Source organism: Aulonocara sp. 'chitande type north' Nkhata Bay, linkage group LG22, assembly GCF_057382095.1.
Source record: "Aulonocara sp. 'chitande type north' Nkhata Bay isolate Kocher_YH1m ecotype deep benthic linkage group LG22, A_spYH_male_GT1.1, whole genome shotgun sequence".
NCBI classification, from domain to species: Eukaryota; Metazoa; Chordata; class Actinopteri; order Cichliformes; family Cichlidae; genus Aulonocara; species Aulonocara sp. 'chitande type north' Nkhata Bay.
Window position 1 is genome coordinate 37,408,526 of NC_141364.1, and position 16,429 is coordinate 37,424,954.

At 39.4% G+C, this 16,429-nt stretch overlaps 1 protein-coding gene across 1 annotated transcript; it reads left to right on the plus strand.

Annotated features, from left to right (window-relative positions):
* Positions 1-12,360: 12,360 nt before the first annotated feature.
* On the plus strand, positions 12,361-16,002 carry LOC147304657 (uncharacterized). Its single transcript, XM_086279530.1, has 8 exons — positions 12,361-12,521; positions 12,610-12,677; positions 12,755-12,937; positions 13,050-13,111; positions 13,210-13,257; positions 13,338-13,370; positions 13,449-13,645; positions 15,777-16,002. Exons 1-8 carry the CDS (start codon positions 12,361-12,363, stop codon positions 16,000-16,002), a joined length of 978 nt encoding a protein of 325 aa, XP_086135656.1.
* The last annotated feature ends 427 nt before the right edge of the window (positions 16,003-16,429 follow it).

The window sequence follows — 16,429 nt, forward strand, 5'->3', positions numbered from 1 at the left end:
AAAAAAAAGTCACTTAAAATTGTAAACAAAAGAACAAAATAGTTGGCCACTGCGAAATTAAATGGTTGTTTAAACTATCAGTTTAACGAAAAAATGTCCCAATGTCGAATTCAAGGTCTCTCCTACAAAAGAAAATATGCATATATAAATACAACAATAAACGACATCTCAAAATTATAAACTATTAATCAAATGAACGAAACTTACTTAAAAAATCCAAATTATTTTAAATTTCCATGCAGGAAAAGAATGTCACTGACTGATGAGGGTTTCAGTACTGAACGTCTCTCCTCCAAAATCCGACCACAAAGGCTGAATGCTCTCTCGGAAGGTGCACTCGTTGCCGGGATGCAGAGGACAAATCTTGCAAGGTTGCTCAGGGCAGGGAACTGGGAACTGTTGGAATTCCACCACTGCAAAATGTTTTGTTGACTTGATAATTCAAGTTTCATGGTCCTGTACTCCTGAATCTGAACATCTAGTGATTTTGATCCACATGATTCTTCCTCTTCCTCCCAATCTGAAAATTTATGAAGAACAGTAGGCCTTTTGGCAGGTGTTGGTTCAACATCCTCATCATGTGCATGATCAAACTTTAAATCTTCGATCATCTCCTTGACTCCCTGTATCACATTCTGTCGCCCTCTTTCATCTAACATTCTCAGACCTCGCAGATTTGGTGTCAGAAAGGTTGCTATTTTATAAAGCATGTGAACAGAATGGGATGAAGTGCTGTCTGCTGACAGTAATTCTTTCAGCCGTGTTACACAGACGGTTGCAATTTCAGAGAGCAGAAGGTCTTTTGTGGCTGATGTACAGTGCTCAATTAATCGCACAGACCACGGAAGAACAAGTGAGGCACTGGGAGCTGTGTTATCAGTTTCCAAGTCGTCAGTTGCCTCTTTGAAGGGTTTTAGGAATGATACTAGTAACTTAAGAGTACTGATGCTAATGCGTCCGATCTTGTCATAATTATTGCTCTCAGTCAGCACAGATGCAATGTCTTCGTACTGTTCCAAGACAGAATTTAACATGTCAAAGTTAGAGTTCCATCGTGTCTCTATGGATTGTTTCAGTGACTTTTTAAGCTTGCCCTGCTGTCCTGAGTGTTTGAAATATGTAACCAACTTTTTAACATCAGTCAGAAGGCTAGCGATCTCTGGAGACTTTTCGATTATGGCAGGACCAAACGCACTGGAGAGAGTCACGTTTAGTATGTGCGCTGTGCAGTTTAGCCTCGTGTATTCTCGTAAGGCACTGATCATGTTGGCTCCACGATCTGTGACAAAAATAATCTTTTTGCCCATGTCTGTCGCATCAATGCCAAACACTCTGAGATTCTGCAGCAGGTGCCTTCGAATGTTTTCACCTGTCTTTGAGGTGCTTGGGTCAAAAGGGGCAGCAAAAAGCACTCTTGAATGTAGCGCAGATTGCTCATTAACGTAATGGATGGTTGCAGACAAAAAGGACGTTTTTCGATATGTTTCTGTCCATATGTCTGCTGTAACAGCGCATCCAAACTTCGATATTGTTGCAGTGATTTCCTCCACAACATGTTTACGTAGACTCTGAGCCCTCATTTCAACATTTCTTGACACCGTTGTGGGGTGTGGTAGTATCTCACAGACATCGAATTTTCCTATTCTTGCTGCTGTGTCGACCAAATGTTGGGCCAGCTGTGTGAAGCCTTTTCCAGAGATGGTATCATACGGTCGAATGTCTTGGCAAACAAACTGAACACATTTGTCTCTGGTTTCTTTTTTAAACTTCTCTGGCACCAGCAAAGATTTAGTAAATGCCAGTTTTGTTTGCCCCTTTGTGATGGGACATGAGTGCCGCCTTAAACCTGAGGTTCCAGTCTTGTGACTGCAAAAGGGTAAAACTTTGAGGCATTTATCGCATTGTACAAAGGGTAATTTTTTTCGCATGAAAAAGACTCCCATACATCAGACTTGCCTGATGTGGGTTTCCTTAAAGTAAACTGACCGTTGTCTAATCCCAGCTGAACGTCCTTCAAGGAAATTGCATCTTCAGTTTGCTCTGCCATGTTGGTAAAGCGCGCTCTGATGCAGGTGATGCGCGCACAGAGTCACAGACTGTGCAAGTAAAATGCACGTGCAAAAAGCACTGATCCATGCGCTCAGTGCGTGTAACAGGCGTGAGCACTGGCTGTACCAGTGCTCAATTAGAATGAGGAAATCACAGATATGCTGTTCCGAAAAAATGTCGGGCACGCTATATTTTCAGACCGCGCGCTCCCGTTCAAATTACACCAGAGTTACCGACCGCTACCGCATTTTATTTGGAAATTTATTCCCGTGCCGCAAGAAATCTGGTCGGGTCCCGCGGCTCCCGCGGGACAGCCGCGGGAATGCAGACCTCTAGCTCAAATGTGCTGTTAGCATGTTAGCAGAGCGATGCTACTGTGAACCGAGGAGGTATTGTCTTGATGTGAGCTTCTACTCAGGGTTTTTTCTTCCAGTTCAGAGCTGAGGTTTTTTTTTGTTAAGATACTGGATGTTGTGTTTTTTCTCCACAATTTTAATTATAAGCTAGATATATTGCTGCTAACAGCAACAGGGATGAGTCAGTGAGTCAGTTGGGCTTGTAAATCATGATTCAAGTGATTCTCCAGTATTGAACGATTCATTCATGATTCGCGCATCACTAGTTGTTTGAGTTTTATTGAAGTTCTTTTGTTTCAGCTACATTTCATGATTTACGGCAACCTTTTTTTAATATCGCAATTTGTTCTTTGTATGCTCTGTCTGAATTAAGTTATGTGCTTATTTGCCACATATGCACACAGTCTCCTTCATGGATCATAAGATGTGAAGTTTAGTTGGGACCGGAATACAAGGATGCAGAGAGGCCAAAAAGAAGGCAAAAAGCATAAACTTAGCAGGGGACAAGTAAGAACAGACTCTTAGCCATTAAACTGATATAAAGTAAAGCAACACGACCAGACAGCGTACACAGTGTGACAAGACAAAGAAGCATTACAAACGGAGGCTTTAAATACATGCAGGAGATAATCAGGGAGAGTGGAAACATAAGGTAACAAGTCACAGCTGAAACTAATTATGACAAAGGAGGCATGACCAACAGCAAGGCACAAGAGACAGTGGATTATAATCCTAAACATGGAGACAGCAATTTTACAAGAACATACAAAGTTGTAAAGAGGAGGCCAGAATAAACTAAAACAAAATGAATCAAATATTAATATACTCCAAGAAAGACAAAGTCCCAATAAACAAACAGTAAAACTTGTTAAAAGCTACCTTTCAATATCTTCAGTTTCTAAAAGGCACAATTACCAGATAAAGCATGTGGCAGTGTTGATATTTAACACAGACCACCAAAAATGTTTCTGATGAATCAACTGTGGAATTTAACGTATTGGTTCAGAAGGACAATCTAAACCACTTTATTTTCAACTACAAAGCCAACCTAGACTTTAACCTTTTAAAAGGCCACTAAACTGGTTTATGGCTTTGGACTTTCACAACCATTTTTAACAAAACAAATACTATTGTTACTATTTTTTACTTTATTATTATTATCATTTAAAGTGTTAAATGGGGAATAAAGTGTTAAACAGAAATGTTGGTTAAATGTAAATGCAGTTTATTTATGGATAGATTTGACATTAATAGATGCCACCGATGTTCAAAAGCTGCCACAAGGCATTAAAATAAATACAGGGGTTAGGAATATACAGTTCATATTAGAGCTGGGCGATATGGCCTAAAATCTATATCGCGGTATAATTTGAAGCATGTGGTAGGGATATATACAGGGTGGGCCATTTATATGGATACACCCTAATAAAATGGGAATGGTTGGTGATATTAAAGTCCTGTTTGTGGCACATTAGTATATGTGAGGGGGCAAACTCCTCAAGATGGGTGGTGACCATGGTGGCCATTTAGAAGTCGGCCATCTTGGATACAACTTTTGTTTTTTTCAATAGGAAGAGGGCCATGTGACACATCAAACTTATTGGTAATGTCACAAGAAAAACAATGGTGTGCTTGGTTTCAACGTAACTTTATTCTTTCATGAGTTATTTACAAGTTTCTCTTTATTCACAGCCATTGACATGTCGAAGAGATTAACACGTGAGGAGCGGATCACCAACCATTCCCATTTTATTACGGTGTATCCATATAAATGGCCCACCCTGTAGTTGCTTCATGAAAAGGTTCATTTCTCGAGGCTTCACACGCACATAAGCCCCCTCTACTTTCAGGTCCTGAAAGCAGACAGAAAAACCAGGCACCTGGTACCAACTTGGCAGGACATTGATGTGTTGGAATCTGTGAACAAGACACTTCTCCCCCTGATGGAGTTCACAGATGCTCTGTCGGGAGATGAGTATGTGAATGTGTCGTATGTCAAACCTGTGCACCACCTTTTAAATAATGCAGTTCTTCCTCTAGCTGATGAAGACACAGACCTGACGAAGGACATGAAGAGAGCCATCCTCAAGTATTTAAATGAGAAGTACACAGACTCTGCAGCTGATGACCTCCTGGATATGGCCTCCTTTGTCGACCCGAGGTTCAGATCATCGTATATAGCTGATGACTGAAGAGAGTTCATCTTGACAAAAGCAACAGCAGATATTCAGTCACAACCTCTGATGTGCAAGAAAGTTTAATCACTGCACGCAAGGACCATAAACACTGATGTTGTGTTTGTATTTGCACTACATATCGCAAGTTTGAAATTTGTTGTGCTATATTTAACAGAAAGGAACCTGTTAAACTTGAAGGGTTTAATTCAAATATTATTTTTGTGCAATATAAATAAGTAATCAGGACAGCAGGGAGAATTGTAATGTTTATTTATTTGAACTTTATTTTAAACCATTTAGAATTTTGTGTTTTACTGATATTTTACTTGCATTTTATTCAGAACTGTTTGTGCATTTATCTTCATTTGTATTTGTTATTTAAGAATTGTGTTACATTGTTTGAAAAAAGTTAGTCTTGTAATGTAATTTTTTTTTTTTTCACAATAAATGTTCTTAAAATGGCATTCTGTACTTTTTTTGAAGTGTTTATTCATCTGCAATTTATCTGGTATGCGAGTATTTCAGTCATTTTGAAAAACATTTTTTATATATCGATAGATAGATATTGATAGAATGAATTAAAAGCTAAATTTGCCCTGGGCCATATATAAAGTATAGCCCAGAGCCACCATATGAAAGTTTAGGCATTTCTTTTGGCCCGAGTTTGTTCAAATTTAAATTGTATTGGGGGGGGGGGGGAAACCAAAACAAGTTCATGTGAATTAATTAATAGCTACTAATTAAACTTATTTTATTTTTCCACCAGAAATGGACAATATCATTAGAAGAACTGCCATGAATGATGACAAAATAGGGAACTGGAAAAGAAGAGATACGCAACTTTGTGTTCATGTGTCAAAACGCCAGGTGGACTCAATCATTAACCCTTCATTATAAATGTTTCAATGTGGGGTCAGGTGAAGACAAGAAAAGAGACTATTACAATTTAACCGCATCAGAGCTAGAAAAAAAAATCAAAACAGCTACAGAGCAGTGGGCTTTAAGGCCTGTGTTTTATTTAAAATAATAAAACTTTGGAAAGACCACACAGTCATTGTGCAGCATGTCATATGATAAGCATTATGGCCACAAAAAATGCACATTCTAACAGTATGTGTGTTAGCCCTGTTGAGTCCTACTGCAACTGTTCATAAGTGGAGTTCTTTGCAAGCATCTAGTGCTACTTGCAAAATTAGCAGAGCTGGACAATGACAACTATCCAAACATGGAAACAGACATTTCTACCTTGGCAAAAATTGCAATGAAAGAAAGGCATTACTCTGTACACTGTGAGGACTCAAGTGATAAAAAATAAAATACCAAGTTTGTTTGGAAATCTGTTTTTTTTGGGGGGGGGGGTTGCATTGACTGAAACATTTCAGTGCACTTGTTGTACATTCTCTTACTATAACACTAGAATATCTTGTAGCCATTTTAAACAAATGAAAATCATTCTGAAAACTCCTTTATCAACTTTGAATGTTGTGTAGTACAAAGCACAGAAGATGCTGTTGAAAAACTAAATAATGTTTTAGAAACTGTTAAAGCCAAGTCTATGCACAAGTACAAGTAGACTCTGCATCTTATGTACATGTAGACATTTCAAAGGGACTGCTTCAGTTGCCTAACTTTATTGAAAACTAAAGCTGAATAGCTAACTTAACTTTCTGCCAAGGAAAGAAATTGTTTGGTCTCTAACTGTCAAGCAGGTGTTGTTTGAAATGTGTTTTATTCATTACTTTACTTACTACTGGGGGCGATCGTGGCTCAAGAGTTGGGCGTTCGCCTTGTAATCGGAAGGTTACCGGTTCGAGCCCCGGCTTGGACAGTCTCGGTCGTTGTGTCCTTGGGCAAGACACTTCACCCCCGTTGCCTACTGGTGGTGGTCAGAGGGCCCGGTGGCACCAGTGTCCGGCAGCCTCGCCTCTGTCAGTGCGCCCCAGGGTGGCTGTGGCTACACATTCACATCACAAGTGTGTGAATGTGTGTGTGAATGGGTGGATGACTGGATATGTAAAGCGCTTTGGGGTCCTTAGGGACTAGTAAAAGCGCTACATAAATACAGGCCATTTACCATTACTTTAGGTTGGTTGATTGTATTTTGTACTGCTTCATCTGTGCCCGTCATTTTTCAGTAGGGTCTTATTTTTATATTACTGTGCATTATGAATAAAAGATTACTTATTACTAAAGGTCTGCTTTTGTAATTGTTGGTATTATTCATAAAATCTTCACTCTTAATTTTTTGCTCCATAAAACAGTACCTGGCAGTTTTTGGACATGGAGTGGCAGAGGTTGAGGTCCTGTGAGTCATCCAAAAGGGAAGTAAAAGGTTTCAGCATCCAGCCTTTTTATGATTGAATGCAGAGTACTATAATAGAGTTATCGTTAAGTGATTTTGCTAAAAGTTCATGTCTAATTGCAATTAAGAATATAACCAGGTATAAGTCTTAATCATAATGATGAATAAGAAGAATCTATAATAGGAGTCTCAATATCTGACCTCTCACTGAGATTCTCTTTAAAGTGGCATGTTAGTGCTAATGCTGACCTTGGGGCTCAGAGGTTCTCTGTGTGTATGTATTCAGGAATGTTAACTTGACCAATGTCCAATGGTTTGGCTGCTTTCCTGTTGGATTGTATAACACAGAACTAATGCCCCAGTGGCCAGGGCGTGCCCACCCTCCTCTCTCTCCTTCACCCCAACATCAGTATTAGAAACCAGCATTAGCTCAGAGTAGATTGGATTTCTGTATAGTGCAAGTGATTTGATTCTATGATTATTTGATTCAGCTTTTGCTTTGCTCTTGCTAAATTAAATATCTCTTCAAAAATGATAAATTATGGACATTATCTTTTTAACCCTCTGTGAAACACTAAAGGTAAAAACCTGTGTAAAAAGTTTACATCTATTTAAATAGCTCTCACAGATTACTCCGGTCTTTAAAATGACCAGATCTCTGGGGCCTGTTTTCCAGGCCACTAAATTAAACCCAGTCAATTACCAAGTGCACCGATCCTAATCCTAATATGCACACAAGTCCAAACATCTAAATGTTTAATACAATAGACAGGCACAACTCAAGCATGGAGAGTCAGACACCAATCCAAATATGGAGCATATACAAACTCAAAGTGAGTAATTATCTGATGGTTAAATAATAAGACTGACTCAATAGAGTAACACTAATAAGGGAAGACAAAGAGGAAATAAAAATGACAACAGTGTAAACATACCAAGACTCATAAAATAAAACAGGAAATTAACTGAAACCCAAGAGTGTGACACATATACATTTATTGACACATGTGATCCGTTTCTTTCTTTGCCACATTTGTGCGATATGTGACGTCACTTACGTAATATTGTGTGGATTAGGAACCAAAAATTTTGCTCAACAGTTAACTCAATACAAAGTCAAAACATGTGAACATTTTTAACCAATCCTGTTTTACAGATGACATTAATAGCAAAAAAAAAAAAAAATTCAACAAGTTTCATAATTTAAGAGAGGTGATCCATTTTGTCACAAAGGAAAGAAAAAACAGAATCCACTGCTGAAAGACCAAAGGTGTTAACTTTCAGGTTTTCTTGGATTTTGCAAAGACTCTGTTATTATAAAATAAGTGTATTAAGAATATTAAACCAATAATCCAGATAAGTGGAAATGTCTCATATCACCAAAAAAGATATCATTTTCATTCCTTTGTTATATCTGCACTTGAAGGATTGATGCCTTTACAGACTTGTGTCCCTTGTGACATCACAGGCCAATCTTCCAGCAAAGCCAAGGCCTAACTCCCCAGCCTCTTCACTCAGGATACTGAACAGAGTCAGTTTAGTTTGGGCCTTCTTGGGGCTGTCAAAAACCATCGCAGGTAGTTTGCCTTTATGACCCTGAAGATGACATTTACCCGATATTCTGAAGGAATCACTATTTCTGTAAGGACAAAAGAACATTACATTTGGATGTGTTACACTTCTTTTTCATGAGTGAGTACAGCCATTCGTTTTCATTCCATTACTAACAAGCTATGCTCTGTTGTGGGCAAAAGACCTGCAACTGACAAATAAAGGCTCTCTCATCTCTCTCTCTCTCTCATCTATCATATGATGGCCCAGGACAAATTTAGCAATTTTTTTAAAAATTGCCTTAGCTGAACCCACAGTGCGCTACACAACCAATACACACTTCCCCAGTTCTTCTAGTCACTAGTGATGGGATTTCCGGCTCTTTTTTTAGAGAACCGGCTCTTTCGGCTCGGCTCACTAAAAAGAGCCATCTCTTTCGGCTCCGAACCGGCTCTTCAGGTTGTTTTGTTGCTTTCATTAATTTATTATTAACAATAATATAAAATTATGCACAAAAGGAATTACTAATGTAAAAAAAAAAAAAGTGGTTTTATTTATATATGTTTATATATAAATATATGCGGTGGCCCCTAGAGACAAAACACGTACAAACTCCAAAACACATTTCTAGCGTTAACTGAACTTCAAACTAAAGTGTCCACCCTAAAACCAGTCTATTGTATTGTAAATTGTGATTATTTATTCTGAATCATTCTTAGAGACTACAATTGATTGTCTAATTGCTTTTGAAGGTAACATTTTCGTTCACTCAGCTTTTACTCGGGGTTCTTGGCTAGTTTAGCGTTACCATGCTGTCTTGGCGGATGCTTGCTAAGAACCAAAGTTATGATACCAGCTTTATTTTTGGTTGTTTCTGACCGGGATGCAGTTTTCCACTTTACCATTTATGCCATCTTTTGTGCAATAAAAATAATTGCTCATATCCATGCTGTAGACTGCGTCGCTATTTTCCTCCTCTGACACATGAACTGTAATCAGCTGTTTGTCGTGCAAGTGCAAGACCCGATAAGCAGGATTAATAGACAGTCAGAAAAGGAGTTCAAAGGAAGTGGACTATTAGGAGCCCGTTTTCTACAGGAAGCAGTTCTCCATTTCCATTCCTACCTGAAATCACCCCTGTCCCTGGAAATAATTTAACTTCATGGGCACAGTATGCACTCAGTTAAATTTCTTGCATGTAAATTCAGCTAAGCAGCCAAGCCAACAAAGCAGACGTCACACACACAAGAGTGTCTGCTAGTGATGGCCCATTTGAAGCTGAAGCTCTGGCACATGTGTCAAAAAAGAAAAAAAAAAAGGAAAAAATATGAACACATTGCTTCAGAAACACTGAGCTGAAGCTTGGTTCGTCTGAACAGAGTCATGTGATCAATGATGTCCCGAAGCTTCATTTGGCACGTCACTGCTTCAGTACCCAATTCAATGGTTTATAACAGGGGTGCCCAATCCCGGTCCTCGAGAGCTACCGTCCTGCAGCTTTTAGATGCATCCTTGTTCCCCAACACCCGAATCAAATGAATGGCTTGTTATCAGGCCTTTGCCAAACATGATGGCATGCTGAAGAGGTAATCAAACCATTTGATTCAGCTGTGTTGAATCATTGGCAGGATTTGTGTTGTGTTTTGGTGATTTTCTGTGTTATTTTTGAGGTAGTGAACCAGTGTGTGACATATTTAGAGACATGGAGCCAGACGCTCTGCCTACTCCTAAATAAAAACCAGTTCATCAGCAATTCTGCTTCCAGGGCCCTATTTCAGGAAGCCGGTTTAGTGCAAACTCTGAGTAAGTATACCCTGAGTTAACGAAAACTCTGGGTTTTCGGTTTCACAAAGCGAGTTTAGATTCATTCTGAGTGAGTTACTATGACGACACACTCCGTGAAGCTAACCTGCCCCCTAGCAGGTTTACTACAACTAACCCTGACGTTCTCCGCCTCTTTGTCAGAAACCTGACTGTAGGAAGTGTCAGACATGGCGTGCTCCTTCCTTGAAGAGCCAGTAGATGTTGAAGCCCAAATTCTCCGCAGAGCTCTCCGCCGGGAGAGAGTGATTAGAGCGCGTTCGGACATTTTATCATTTCCTGATGATTTTCTGTGTGAACGTTACCGTTTTTCAGCACAATCTATAATTTATTTGAATAACATCCTCAGGCCTAATATTGCTCATGTGACACATCGTGGACATCCTCTCAGTTCTGTGCATATTATTTGTATTGCACTTCGGTTTTTTGCAAACGGGAGCTTTCTGTATAATATTGGTGACGCTGAGCACGTTTCCAAGGCTACCGTCTGTCGGGCAGTCAGGAATGTTACAGTTGCACTGAAACGTCTCCTGTACGTTTTTCATATTTATATCCTGTTCATAGCCTGTACATAGCTTGTACTCACTACAGCCTTTACATACTTAGTTATAGAATATTCACAACATACTTCATACCGTGTACATTATAACATACCATAATAGACCCATTTCTGTAGTATACTTACATATCTATACTATTGCTAATATATATTGTAATATATCTATATCACTAAAGCACTTCTGGATGGATGCAAACTGCATTTCGTTGCCCTGTACCTGTGCATGTGCAATGACAATAAAGTTGAATTCTATTCTATTCTACTCGTTTGTGGTGTTCCCCGGTCATAGACCCACAAGATTTATCAAAGAGGGATGCCACAAAATTGCAGGTATCAGGATGAACGAAACTTAATTCATGATGTGGTGATACTTGGACTACTACTTAAATTTTACATTTATTCTCACGGTTCCCAGGCGTGATTGGCTGTATAGATGGCACTCACATTCCAATCATTGCTCCTTCAGTAAATGAAGGAGACTATGTGAACAGGAAGTCTTTCCACAGCATTAATGTGCAGGTACATAGTTCCCTGTAGCATTTCAAACTAACAAATTATTTCATTATAGTAATGGATGCTAATTCGTGTTCTCTGCACTGTGAAGATCATATGTGATGCTGCCAACATTATCACAAATGTGGAAGCCAACTGCTCAGCCTCTGTGAGTGGTGGTGGTGGAGGACCCCCACCTGTTTTTCGGGCCTCCGCTTTTTTTCTGTTGGCTATAACGGGTCACATTTGAGAATATAGAGTAAGCAAATATGTACTTGTAATGTGCTCAGATAATTTCAATAAGTGCTTACAGAGGGGAAATTAATGTAGCCTCTAACTGCAATTGATTTACATCGGACAAACAGACCAAGCACTATGGCTCATAATACAATTACACCTTACCTGTTTGGACTATATTTTTATATTTCATTTTTACTTGCTGCCAGGAACGTTTGGGGCCTGTTGGGTTGCACCTGCGCTCACATCACATCACAAAATAAAATGTATGAAATACAAAATAAAATGAAATAAAATAAAATAACGTGTTAAATGGGTGGAAATCCCTAGATCAATGTTTAAATTAACACTCACGCATTGACTCTGTCGGCTATGTTTTGCCATGCATGCTCCCTTTCTTTTGCAGCTGAGGCTGTGTTACTTTTTTTCCGCAAAATTTGCATGTTATCTGCATATACTGCCATCAGAATTTCGGCCTCAAGCGCTGTGAAATACATTGACCGCGCCTTCTTTCCCTCCGTCTCCATGGTGACTCGCTTAATCTGTGCTCCACTAATCAGGGCTTTATGTATCCTCGTGCGCGCGCTTAACTTGGGGTTAAAGCAACTCCGCGTTGACTGAACTAATTGTTATCAGCCTTTCTGAAACCGAATATTCCGAGTTGGACAGTTCGGGGTTACTCAACCCTGAGTATCGTTTTTCACTCTGAGTTTTCTAAACCGGCTTCCTGAAATAGGGCCCTGGATGAAGTAATGTGAGGGGCTACGCATCGATAGTAGAAACATTGATCGGCAACCCTTTGATTGGTCGGCGAAAATGTCGAAGGAGCGCGCTCAGTATTTTTCGGCAGCAGAGCAAGAACTCTTTATTGAGGGATTTCAGGAGTTCCAGAGTTTAATTAAAACGCAAGGGAACACTGCAAAGGCTGCAAAAGCAAGGAGAGAGGGCTGGCAGAAAGTTGCTGACAAATTAAACACGTAAGTAATTCATTATATTATATGACATTATACCATATTATATTATATCATATTATATTATATTACATTATATCCTCTTTCACATTAGAGCCACAACAGGACCCACTAGAACATGGGAACAAGTAAAAGTGAAATATAAGAATATTCTACAGAATGGTAATATTCATCACTTATATTGCTTTTAGTCTCTTGAAAAGAGACCCTGAAACAATCTGTTTGGTTGTGTATAACAGCAACCAAGAAAAGGGCAGAGCAAAAAAAGACAGGTGGTGGTCCTGCACCCCCTCGTCACACCCCGGCAGAGGAGCTGGCCCTAGGGTTGAATGCCACCAGACCCATTGTTGAGGGCATCCCTGGGGGCAGCTCTTCCTTAGACCAGCAGCCGGGGTGCAGTAGCAGCAGCACCTACATAACTGGTAAATGAGCTCATAATTCTATTTGTAGAATGTAAAATATTTGGTTGTTGCCTTAATTAACATGCTTTTTGTACTTTGACATTTATTGACATTGTGGGTTTTTTGTGTGTAGTTTTACATGACACTCCATCACTTTTACCTGTTCCCATGCAAGGGGTGACTGAAGCATGCACAGTAAGTTGGGAGATATATATATCTTTCTTTTTTCAATTATTTAGACCAATAGGCTGTACCACATCCCTTTGTAACACCATTTTGTTTCCATTGCACAGGACAGTGACGCAACCCTGTCAGATGACTGTGGTTTAGAGGAAGTCCCTGTAAGTTCATGCATAATTTGGCCTGAATTTCCATCTAATTGTGTACTGCTATGTGTTTCTGACTGCAGTATGATTTGCAGGCCAAGAGGCCGGCAGAGAGGCCTGATACAAAGGTGGGCAGTGTTGTAATTAATTTTACTTCCTATATGACATGTATTGACCGTTAAATGTTGTTTCTACAATTGAAACAGGGTGACATTCGTTTGCTCTATAAGAGCAGTCTCCAGCAAAAAATGGAGTATACTGAGCTGAAGAAACCAAAGCTCCTAGGTGAAATCGAACTTCAAGCTCTAATGAGGCAAAAACTTCAACTAGAAATCGAGTTGCTTCAAAAGGAACTTCAGAGCAGTGGCGGAGCGGGGGGGTGGCTTACTGGGCTTAAGCCCGGGTTGTTTTTTCAGAAGCCCGGGGTCTTTTGGAGTGTCATTTTTTCATAGTTAGATGCCTGGCTGACAACTGTATAAAACAAAAACTACACACAATATTCGAAGCACATAGTGCACACTGTGGGAATTTACGACTGTGTGTAAATCCCCCCTAATATTGGTATGATCCGAGCTCAGACACTAAGCGACTGAGCGAGGGGGCGGGGCAGCTGCTGCCTGCGCGTGCGCTGTTGGAGAAGCGCAGCCAGGCAGACAGAGGAGAGCTGAAGTTTGAGCAGGTACCAAAGCAAATCATTCGTACTGTACCAATAATGTAAATATGACGGTGTATCACGAAAGATTGATATCAAACTGATCATTTGACCCATGTTAAGTTACTTGCTCTTCAAGTGAATCAACAAATGGCAACATGAAAAGCCGAACAACAACACTGCTGTTTTTTTAGAGAGTCTTAGCTTACATGTGTGTTTATTTCATATTTTCAGTTGTTACCCTCCACGGCTAAATAAATCGGTTTCAGTAATGCACTGATATACAAGAATGGACATAAGGAGCTTCTTTCAAAGAAAAAACTCAGGTAGATGTTATTTTATATATTGTACTTTGTATGTTGTTCAGTATATTCCTATGCAAAACAAAAATTTCAACACACAGCAGTATATTGACAGTTGAAACCAGATATTTACACTTTATGGAAAACACAAGAACATTTTTTTACTGCACAACATCAGTTTAGAGTAAACTTGTTTTGTTTTGGATAAATAAATATTGAAATATCTTTTGAATTAGTTAAAGGTCAGAATAAAGAGAGACAGAGCTTTCTATTTTTTATCTCTTTCATCAAATTTAGGAGTACATATACACTAAGTTTATTGTTAATTAATAAGAAAACTCCAGACGATTCCATTCTGAGCTGAAGAAGCTTCTGATAGGTTAGTAGAGTCCATGTGAGTAAATTGGTGGCACAGCTGTGGATGCATATAAGGCAAAACACAGAGCCTGTTTCTGTGGATGCATATAAGGCAAAACACAGAGCCTGTTTCTTTGACATGGGAAAATCCAGAGATATCAACCAAAACACCTGGAAAAGAATTGTGGAGCTCCATAAGTGTGGCTCAGTTTGAATACAATTTGGTGCCATTTGCAATTAAGAAATACAGATAGTTTCTCTCTTTACTCTTAAAGTTAACAAATATGTTTTTATATTTATCAATCTAAAAAAATAAACATTTAGTCTGATTTGATGTTACAATTAAAAAAGTGTTTTTATCTGAAGAGTAATAAATATCTGGTTTCAACTGTATATTTGATGATGTTGGTGTTTGGCTTGATTGTCAGCACAAAGAGGGAGAGAGAGGAGCAGAGAGAGAGAGAGGAGAATGAGGACAGAACAGATGAACAAGAGCAGGTGAGACACACATGTTAGTCAAATGGTTGTTTACCAAAAGTATCACCGTATCATAGGTCCTCATGTATCTCGTACCTAATGTTTCTTTTTAGGTTTGTTATTTTTCAAATTCTACATTTATTAAGTTATGCAGGCTTGTTTTCACAGCAAGGCTAAATAATTATATGAACCTTTCTGAATCTAAATAGTGGACTTCGGTAGAATTAAAAAATAAGTGTAGTGCAGGTTTTAGTGCTACTATCATCTAGTTCTGATTCTGGTTCTGTCTTGGTTAAGTCCTAAGTAGTCCTGATTTTGAACTGTTGTAGTCCTGTTTTAATTCCGAATCAGTTCTGGGTCTGGTTGAATTGGGGTTTAGCCCCGACTTTGTTCTTGCTGCTTAATTTAAAACCTATATGAAGTCCTGCTTTTTTGAACAAAACTCAAAACAGAGCCTATAACCCCCCGCCCCCATCCCACATGCATACTACCCTTTAGGGCTAAGCCCTGGGTGTATCAAATGTCTGCCTCCGCCTCTGCTTCAGAGTAAGTAAAAATACACTTTCATACAGAGCACTATTGATGACCTTGCGTGATACAGTATATATGATTTTTTTTCCAGGCAAATGATGACTGGCTTGTTTTTGATGAGACAGATAAAGATGCTCAAATAAATTTCAATGACAAATATGTTTTGTCATGTTTTTAATATTCGAAATTGTGTTGCACAATTCTGTCCCGTGCAGCTCTGCCACTAGGTTGGTCCAAGTGTACTGGCTGGAGGTCATCATCAGGCTGCACCTCCACCACAGGAGTCCTCTCTTTTCTGATGGTGGCAATGTTGTGCAGTACGGCACATGCAACAATAATGTCACCTGCCCTGTCAGGTGCAACCCTCAGGCTTTTCAGACACTGAAATCTTCCCTTCATTTGCCCAAAGGTCATTTCAATGCGTGCCCTTGTCCTGGCTAGAGCTGCATTGTAGCGGGTTTGTGGCCCAGGGTTGGGGTCAGGGAACGGTGTCATGAAGTACTGCCTGCATGCATAACCCCTGTCTCCAAGGAGAATCCCATCGTAGGCCCCTGTGTAATGGAGGAATGCTGTTATGTTAGGCCCAAAATAAGTATGAAATATCAAAATAAGTCTGTTTTTCTTACCACGCTCAAATAATGTGCATAACCCTGACTCTCTGAAAATCCTCGAGTCATGCACTGATCCAGGCCACTTGGCTTCCACATTTGTGATAATGTTGGCAGCATCACATATGATCTTCACAGTGCAGAGAACACAAATTAGCATCCATTACTATAATGAAATAATTTGTTAGTTTGAAATGCTACAGGGAGCTATGTACCTGTACATTAATGCTGTGGAAAGACTTCCTGTTCACATAGTCTCC